General features: G+C 35.1%; 1 protein-coding gene across 1 annotated transcript; it reads right to left on the reverse strand.

Annotated features, from left to right (window-relative positions):
- Positions 1–722: 722 nt before the first annotated feature.
- LOC127421532 (germ cell-specific gene 1-like protein) lies at positions 723–7,876 on the reverse strand. The gene is made up of 7 exons (XM_051664640.1): positions 7,815–7,876; positions 7,100–7,322; positions 3,417–3,617; positions 2,532–2,579; positions 2,272–2,430; positions 2,062–2,173; positions 723–1,147 (listed from the first exon to the last, which is right to left on the reverse strand). Exons 2-7 carry the CDS (start codon positions 7,293–7,295, stop codon positions 745–747), a joined length of 1,119 nt encoding a protein of 372 aa, XP_051520600.1. The 5' UTR covers positions 7,296–7,322; positions 7,815–7,876; the 3' UTR covers positions 723–744.
- Between the last annotated feature and the right edge of the window lie 2,314 nt (positions 7,877–10,190).

Raw genomic sequence — 10,190 nt, forward strand, 5'->3', positions numbered from 1 at the left:
TTCGTAACATCCCTGCTGAAAAGACCAGCTCAGACCTGCTTAAAGTTCCATGTTTTTTTCCTGGCTGGTTTATGCTGGTTTGGTGTTGGTCTAGCTGGTGAACCAGTAATTGTCATGTTTCCATGTGAAGCTGGCTGACCAAGTACGTTTTACTGGTTAAGCTTCTTAAAATCCCTGGCGGGGACACCTGTACACCAATATCCCATGCTGTTTTTTTCCCCTGCAGGAATATAACTGCCAAGTTTCTTTAAGAATCTAATGTAAAATCTCATCATTTTACCAGTGGCATCAAATAATAAGTTCACACAAAAGTGTACCAACTCGCAGTTTTGAAATTAACCTGAAATTATCATTGCAAACTAAAAGACTTTTCCAACTATTTAATCTGTCTCAGTGAATCATTTGGAATGACCCTTTGAGGGGCGTCCCCTCTCACAGCGCCCTTCAAGAGTTCAAAAATGCCGTTTGGAATTTACCCATTGTTAATCCTTTCTATTTCTGGTTCATTTTAGCTCAGCTGTTAGAGCATGGTGATAACAATGCCAAGGTCATGAGTTCCATTCTGAAGGAACACACAAAGTGGTCAAATGTATACTTTAAAATGGACAGTAAGTCACATTGGACAAAAAACCTTTGCCAAATGTATAAAAGTAAATGTTTTTTTCTCTCCAATACTCCCTCTCATATCATCATTTGGCATTCTCTTTTGTCCTCTTAAATGCAGTTCTTTCTTTCCACTCCTTCTCAGAACATTTCATCTTCACCCTCTTCCCTCTCTATAGCATGTTCCATTTCATCCATTTCCCTCTCGCAGTCCTCACATCCCTCCGTTCCACATCCCGACACCAGTACCAGTCCATGCGGATTCGCCATCCCCACCAAAGACCCACCAGGTATGTTCTCTTTGGGGGGCCACGTGGTGTCCATGAGTGTCCCCTTCTGGCAGTGCTGAACCAGTCGGCTGACGGAGTAGAGGCTCCCGCCACCAGCCATGATGACCTCATCGTAAGGTGGAGCATGGCTGGCGGTGCGAGCCTCCTCAAGACGGATTCGGGCACGGTGCTTCATCTCAATCAGGGTTTTGGTGTAAGAGTTCAGGGTGAATACAGCTGCTGCCATGCAACAACTAAAGGAGACCCATGCCATACTGTGAAAGGAGTACCAACGGTGATTACGTCTGAAATTAGGGGTCAAATGATTCATTTTACACTAATCTTATTTAACTTGCATGCAATGTGACCAAACAACCATTTCATTATACACTGTGTGGTGAAATTAATATAGCAGAAATGATTAATTACTTTCTGCATTGAATAAGTTAAAGCATGAAATTGAAAATAATAAATAAATTCTACCTTTGTTTTTAGTTCAAATATGTACAAATGTATGTTTAAGCTTATACTTAAATATTATTTATGATTATTATTTATTATTTTTACAGTGCATCATCATGCATTAATCCTAAAGCAGAAAATGTTGTCATATTTCTTTGCTAATTTGTGTAAATTTCACTGGCAAATAAAAAAAGTAAATTTTACATATTTTTCAAAGCTAATCAATATTATTTCATAAAATTAAGTATATATCTACTTAATCTGATACCACTAAAATTTACTTCGAATAAGCATGTGCAAAAACTTGTGAAATTAAAATTAAATAAATCTTACTAGTAATGTTTTAGTGTATACAGTGGCCCAAAAAATGAGTTGGATATGTTAGCCACACTTAAAAATGTATGAATTTCATTGCATTAGATAGCAAACTTCACTAACTTCACTAGTCTTTCTTTGTTTGCAATTACTTCTTACTAAGTGGTCCCATTTTTGTGGATATGCTACTTGTGCAAAAGTAAGTTTCTTTCAAATAAATTCCACCTGGTTTGATAATGTGCTGTATATTTATGCATTTCAAAGTGTAGCTTAGGTATCCAAAAATTATTTTAGGGGTCACAGTATTTGCAGTTATGTTATTAAATGGAAATATAAGTGCATAGAAATAGAGTACGGAAGAGTAGAGGAAGAGCAGAACAAAAAAGATGACAAAAGGCAAAGAAAATCTCACGCAAATGACCAGCCGTAGTCCCAAGTCTGAGGTCTCCAGTCTTTGGGCCCAATGCTGACAGTCATCTGGAATACTGTTGTATACATCATATGTGCCACCATTCCCATCATACCTAAAAAAGGAGCCATTAAAGATTGTTATCCCTGTTTGTCTCTGTCAAAATCAGATTATTTAAGATTCTCTCTCTCAGAACAGCTCTCAAAGACTCACCAGAGAGGACGGTGCAGATGGCAGCAAAAGCATTGATCTTGAGTGCGTACATTTCCTTATTCAGACACAGCAGCAACAATTCCACCCACATGAGTAGGAAACCCAGTGCCAGTAAACTGATGTATGCAAACTCAGATATCACTGAAAGCCACAGAACTCCTAAAGGATATAAAACAGTGAGGCACACAAATAAGACACATGATTCGTAGTTGTTTTATTGTATAGCTCAAATAAATAAATACATAAATAAATAATCTCACCTTGTGTTTCTCCAGGGGTCAGCTCAATGAAGTTTCGACATTTCTCACCTGGAAAATGAGTGAAAAAAATCACACATCCGTCTGTCCGTCCATCCTCTATCTATCTATCTATCTATCTATCTATCTATCTATCTATCTATCTATCTATCTATCTATCATCACATTTAAAAACAGTGAGAAAAATGTTATAACTTTTTTGCAATTTTTTTGCTGTCCCTGAGTTGTAGTTTTTTTTATTTATTTTTTTACTAATTACTCAGTTCTGGAATTGTATTCCATAAACTGGAATAGGATGTGAAAAAAATAAATAAAACTAAATAAATATTAAAAGCCAAGGGACCAAAAGGTTTTTTCAGTAGAAAAGGAGTTGGACATGTTTTGCAAGCCATGTTATAGTTATAGCATCACAGTTTTTTTCTTGACCTTCCTTAATATTGCTTTATATAAAACGGATCATCACTGAAATTGAAAAATTATATATATCAGCAACTGGAATGCAGAAGCAGGGTTATTGTTTAGAAAATGTTATTTAGTTTTTTTTTTTTTTACATTTCTTTACAGTTTTCCATTCAATTTAGTTTTTTTTTTTTTTTTTTTTTTTTTTTTCAGTGTAATCTAGATTCAGTGATTGGTTTTTATTTTATATTATTTATTTATTTATTTATTTATTTGGAGTATGAAGTATAAATGTGGGATGTAAAGATTTCAAATTTAACAACGTGTACCAAAAAAAGACTAACTATATGAATTTTTGGTAAGTTCAGTTTCAGTTTTTGCAAATGTTATTTTCACTTATTCTTTTCAGTTAACGAAAATGTTTTAATTCAGTGTTCATTTTAGTTTTCGATAAGGAGCACAGTAATGTGCAGAAACATTGGTCCTTACCAGAGCCATCACTGTGTTTCTCACAGGACAGCCAGAATCCAGTGTGAAAGTAGCGCTGCATGTATTTGTCCTCTCCCGTCTCCCAGATGTAGTGGACAGCATTTGCCAGCTTCTTGGCTCTCATATGGGCCAGTTCCTCCTTCTGCTTTGGGGACATGGTAACATTGGAGTCTAGTTTCTTAGGGTCTGATGTAGGGCCCTCTGTAGAAAGGGACAGAATTTAACAGGATAAATTATAAGAGACTGATTAAAGGCTTCAAACCTATTCTGTGTTTTGGAGTGCAAGGCAGGTTGAATGCTTGTCGTTTTTCCTTGCAAGTAGAAGTATGCTGTGACTCTGAGGGGAAAATTCACAAATAATTAATTTTGCCCGCTTTTATTTAAGGTGGCAAATAAGGTAACGCCATGTATGCCATGCTGTTCTAGATCAAAGTTCCCTTTTCATCTTGTAATTTACTGTAATGTTCACCTAATCTGGTGGAAATCCTCTCATTCTGAATCCTAAATAACCTTGACACCAGTCTATATGGAAATCTGTAGATTTAGTCAAAAGCTCCCTCATCTTAGTATGAGAGGTTAAAATGGTATATTAAATCTGCATTGGTTTGACGTGGAAGATTATGCTACAGCAAGTACTGGCCTGTAATCTCTAATATTTACAGATTGAAAGTGCAGTAGGTTATTCCCAGCAGCATATGGCAGTTTTTACTGTGGTTATGAGTTGGAGTTTTATAAAACAATACTTTATCATCTGTTTATTATCTGTGCAAACACAAGAGACTGCATTCTTTGGCACAGTTATTAAGTGTGGTATGCAAAGACCCATATGCCGAAAATTACAGACAATCCAGGATGGGCATTTCTGAACTATCCAATGAAAGTAGGGCATCTCAATATACTGTAGTAGGCAAATCGTGTAAAGCGGTTGAAATACACTCATCCTGGTTTGAAAACGGCCACTGATTGGAAAATGCCCACTTTTCTTCAAGTCTCTAGCTTTGGGAGACCACAAGGATGAGATATAACATATACTGTACTTAATACTAAGCTATTGAAGCTATCGTATACCTTTACATTTGTGCAACTGATGTTTCGCATGGTGTTTCGTTGTGGGTAATGTTATGTCAGATAATCAAATGGGAGAGTTTTGGGAAAAGGGCAAAAGAAGCTAAGTTTGGAGTCATTTCGGATTCAGGGTTGATGGAGCTGGCCAATACCTGGATAAATCAAAATAGTGTGTAAAAACAATTCCAAGAACACAAACAATATAACATCCCATTTGAACATATATCATGGCGAATGGCAGGTATTTGCAGAGAAAGACAGTAAACAGGTACAACCTACAATTGTGAAAGCTTCGAACCCTAATACAAAATTATCAATTGATTCACCTCAGGCCAAGAGCTAATAAATTGTGTAGCTAAGTTTATAGTTGGTGACAGGGACATGCACATGGTGGCCCAAGCCACTGCCCCTTTGCCCTGCTGGGCTGAGGTACCCCTCTAGAGAAAGAAATGATATTTGCAAATATTCATTTTGCAGATGCTTTTTATCCACAGCATCAAAGTGATTAAGACATGATGAATAGTAAAGCACTCTCTGCTGAATTGTTTAATTTGTATTGTTTGTTTATGTATATACAGTTTATAACAGTGATAATAACACTTAAGTAACCTTGGAATTTAACTGCATAATGTTAAATAACACCAGGTCTGCATATAAGGCATCACATTATGCTGTGCATATTGTAGGCTATATGTTCAAATTGTGTGTTGCACACTGTTTATAGTACCACACTCTCACAAAAAAGAAGATGAGATAGAAAGAGAAAGAACGGATGGAGGCTGCTAAAGGGAGTGTTTCTTTGAAAAGCTGGTTTCAAAACACCAGCAAGCAAGCAGGTGATGAATCATGCGATGAAAATATATAGCAAAAGATACTGCACAGTGCACACTGTGTCTCGAGGAAAGTATCTTTCCTCAAAATCATTTGCCAGGTGAGGAAGTAATGTACAACTTTGTGTTTGCAGGTAAAGCATGTTTTAAGTAAAATTAAAATTAATTTTAGTTTAGAAATAAAAAATAGGTACTGTAGTTATATAAAATATCTTACATGAGCTGTGTAGCCTATTAAGCATATTAACAGTGTTGGGGAGTAACGGAATACATGTAACAGGATTACATATTTAAAATACTAAATATAAGTAACTGTATTCCACTACAGTTACAATTTAAATCATTGGTAATAAGAATACAGTTACATTCAAAATTATTTTGATTACTGAAGAGATTACTTTGCGTTTTATTGTCATTTGTTTCATTTAATATTTAGTCCTTTCAGATGGAAAACATTTATACATATAAATGATGTGATCCAAAGTGCATTTGAACAGCGGTGAAACACTTTCTTATGATGTGTTACATTCATACGAGCAGACAGAGAAGTAAGTTTGAAGTAACTTTGGAGTAGAAGAAATAGAAATAAACCTTGTGTAAACTGTCAGCTTTACGCTAAGCTAAAATGCTATTTCTAGCCATTTTACATGCATGTTACCAGACATGATCATATTTTTTTTATCAAGAAAATTCATTATTGGATCATAATTTCTTTTTTTCTAGTAAGACCTTTAATATAAGGGCAAAAATCTTATTCTTGATAATCATTTTTTTTATTGATTCCTGTAGAAATATCTAAAAAACTTTAAAACAAGATCAATTAGATTTATCTTGTTTTAGAAACAACACTGCATAAGATATTTAGGTTTTTCAGAGAATGTATTTTTAACATGTGTATTTTGTCTTACTGTACTGGCAGAGTTTTTATAGCCAAAACAAGTGAAAAAATCTACCAGTGCTGAAGAAGTAATCCAAAGTATTTAGAATACTTTACTGACCTTGAGTAATCTAACGAAATACGTTACAAATTACATTTTACAGCATGTATTCTGTAATCTGTAGTGGAATACATTTCAAAAGTAACCCTCCCAACCCTGCATATTAATACATAGACAATGCTATTATAATCACAAGGCACCAGGTCAGAGAGTGAGTGAAAGTGTTCTGAGCATCAGGAGTCAGGTATAGTGGTGAGAGGATTTTAGTAACTTATTGTAAAGGGACATAAAACTAAGGGTTTGATAAGGAGCAAGACAGACATGGGAATCTTATAATGGAACACGAGTTTTAACATCAACAACAGTAGTAGTATTAGCATGAAGCCTAATTACTACTTTACTAACGTTATGTTGAGAAATATGTATGAAGAAACAAAGACTTTTGTGCAATGAGTAGCCCTATTTATATCAGAAACAAATATAGATCAATAATCATCAATAAATTTGTCTGATTATTGATGTGTGAAAAAGGCATCGATCCCAAGCCTAGTTAACATGCAATACATCCAGTGCATCGATGTTTATAACAGCTTGATATGACGAGTTTCAGATAAAGTGCTTGGGTAGTACTCTAATACTCTAGTCTGGTCTTTCATCATCAGTTACATTTAAAGTGGTTGAAAAAGTGCAATAAACTTTGATTTTACTTAAAATTTTAAAATGTACTCATTACAAACCTGTGTGACTTCTTTCTCTTGTAATGTTTGTAAAGACATGAGGGTGATTTAATATGAGCTATCCATTGAAGTTTTAACTATCCACCATTAAGTAATGGAGGCACACTCCTTACCACTTGTGTAAGGCTGGCTGTTGTTCTGTCCACAGTTCTTCATTTTGACAGGCGACAAACAGAGAGGTTTGACCACTTTGTGCGTGCCCTCGCACCAGTACGAGGTGCAGAAGGCCAGCACAGAGAGCGCCAGGGCCAGAGAGGTCAGTGAGAGAGACAGCAAGGAGCGATTCCTCCGAGACATGCTCTCCAACATGGTGAAAGGATGCTGTAAAACCTGATACTGGAGAGAAGAGAGAAAAGGACAACTCGGGCACTAAAATAAGTATTTAAAAGGAAGCTCTGTGTATGGTTGAGTTTAACAGAGATGAGGAGAGGGAAAGGGAGTTCAAGATGTGGGCAGTTGTGTATGGGAAATTCAGATTACTAAACTAGGGAGCCGATGTCAAATGTCAAGAGAGGAGTTTATATGAGCAGAGGAAACGAGCAGAAACTGGAGATGCAAACAAGCAAAAGTCAGTGGAACTGTTTGAGATGAACAGAGGATTTAAAAATAGAGAGAAAAGGAAGAAAATGAGACAGATGCGAGGGACTGAAAACATAATTTTTTTTTGATGTCAATGTGAAGTACACTGTAAACATCTTTTCATTTTACAATGTTGTTATAGGGCAAACAACATTAATTTAAATTATCACAATCATTTCTGTCATTTCAACTCCGTTTTCTTCATCAGTAATTCAGATGATATCGGACAAAAACATGCAATGAACTTACCACTGCAGGTTGGAACTTTGGCACCACTTTGATTTAACTTAAAATTTCTCCAAAAAAAAAAAGTCTGTTTTATATAATTTTTTCCAGTGTATGGAAAAGGTGTAAAAAATGTTAAGGATATCACTTTAGTCCACAACTAAAGAATTTGTTGCGCTTTCAAAATATTTTCTCTGAGTGCCCAGAAAGTCAACGGAGATGAGACTGAAAATCCATCAATAGACACAAAAATGTGCCATTTGTTATTGTTTTTTAGCTCAGCACAGAGATGAAATCTTAACTCGTGCAATCAAAAACAATCTTGTTCTTCTCTTTGTTTTTGCCGTCTCTCACCTGGTCTGGTTTCTTGGCGAGATTAAAATTTTCTGAGAATTTCTTGCTTATTCCATGTCTTAATCACTAATGTCCATTTCTTTGTAATCCTTCATGATCTCAGTTAATCTCTAAAACAAATGTACACCTGTCTCTCCTGGTCCGTTGTTGTCTTCCAGACACCTATGGCAGACCATAATATTAAAACAGATTATGTTTTTACTAAGTCATTACTTAGAAATATCTCTAAGCCTGATCTATAGATTAAATATTTGCATTACATTAACAATACAGTATTATCTAATTTATTACATAACCACTTATTTAAGATTTATTAGTTATATATTATAAATTATTTATTAAATATACTAAGACACAGTGATTTATATATATATATATATATATATAAAATCAAAATACTTATGATGGCATGAGGAATAGAGAGCATTATGTTCTTAACCTTCACAAATATTATACAGATGCTGTGAAATGCTTCAAGGAGTTGTTTTTGCAAGAATATTAACCAACAATTTCATGCAGGAAAGGAGTAAATTGTTAGACAAATGAAAAGCAAAATTTGCACACATAAAAATGGTCACATTTGTATGAAATTTGTAGAAAATTTATTTATATAAAAGAGTATCATGCATTATCGTTATCAAGCACAGAACTGTTATATAAAATATGAAGTATAATATACAATGAAACATGAAAAAAAAATCTTTTTTTTTCTAATATACACCAATGTTGATCAGAACATTAAAAGACAGAAATGTAACCCACCTTTTCAGCTGCAAAGTTGGCTACAACACTGTACCTCTGTCTCTTCACTTGTATTATCTCACTGTCTGTCCGTCTTTTCTTTTATTCATTCTCTCCCTCTTAAGTGAATGTTCATCACAAACCCACCCAGATTTCACTTAATCTGCCCAAGTCCATCTGTTCCTTCGGTTCTGTCTCTTTATATAGTTTCCATTTAAATCTTTCTCTCTCTCTCTCTCCCTCTCTCTTAGTTTTTCAGTTTTAAGATGCTTTATTGGCATGACAAATATGTCTACATTTGTTTTGCCAATACACGTAAAACTTAAAATACAAGACAGAATATACTGTACAATGTATACTTGACAAATAAGGTAAAGAGGATAGTGCTAACTAATTACATAACGTTACACACACACAAAAATACTAATAATAAAACAATAAGAAAGAGCCATAGTAAATTATTATGGAGACATAGACTCAAGTCTGTTCTGTCACTGTCCCTCATTCTGTGGCAGACAGACACACATTGTGCTGCCATCACACAAAATTCCTTGTGTTCAAATAATAAGGGCAGTTTTTCATTGTTCTTTAAATGATCAAATCTGCTGTGTATATGTTTAATCTTTTCAAGGATGTACTGTATAGTGTATATTGCTGGCAATTGCAATGGTGTTGGAAATCGCTATGAATGAAAAGCATCTGCTAAACAAAATAAATAATGTTAATAATTATGTGGCAAACATTCTGAAGTGAAGAGCCTGAACATATACCAGGAGGAGATCCCTCTAAATTATAATGCTATATGGTGTTCACCAAGATAATTGCGGATCTTGCTCTGGGGAGAAAATTCCCATGTCCTGATCCCCCTGTTGGTTAAAACACTGTAGTGCAATGACATTGCTCTTACCAGTCATATGTACAGTCGATACATGGCTTGCACACTAGGGGGGAACTAAGAAAACTAATTCTCTCATCATTTACTCACCCTCATGCCATCCCAGAGGTGTATGACTTTCTTCTGCAGAACACAAATGAAGATTTTTAGAAGAACATCTCAGCTCTGTAGGTCCATACAATGCAGGTGAATGGTGACCAAACTTTGATGTACAAAAATGCACATAAAGGCAGCATAAAAGTATTCCATACTACTCCAGTGGTTTAATTCATGTCTTCTGAATCAATCAAATCGGTATTGGGTAAAAACAGACCAACGTGTAAATTCTTTTTCAGTATAAATTGTGAAATCAGCCATCTAATGCTCTGCGCATTCATCAAGCACAATGAAGGGTAATCGAGCTTGAAATC

Source organism: Myxocyprinus asiaticus, chromosome 30 (genome assembly GCF_019703515.2).
Source record: "Myxocyprinus asiaticus isolate MX2 ecotype Aquarium Trade chromosome 30, UBuf_Myxa_2, whole genome shotgun sequence".
Taxonomy (NCBI): Eukaryota; Metazoa; Chordata; class Actinopteri; order Cypriniformes; family Catostomidae; genus Myxocyprinus; species Myxocyprinus asiaticus.

Bases quoted from the DNA above. Each gene is read 5' to 3' on its own strand.
- LOC127421532 (XM_051664640.1), bottom strand. From the start codon at position 7,295: ATGTTGGAGAGCATGTCTCGGAGGAATCGCTCCTTGCTGTCTCTCTCA. The intron at 2,431-2,531 runs GTGAGATTATTT...TATATCCTTTAG, and splicing joins GACCCCTGGAGAAACACAAG to GAGTTCTGTGGCTTTCAGTG. The intron at 1,148-2,061 runs GTGAGATTTTCT...CTCCTTTCACAG, and splicing joins GACTACGGCTGGTCATTTGC to TATGGCATGGGTCTCCTTTA.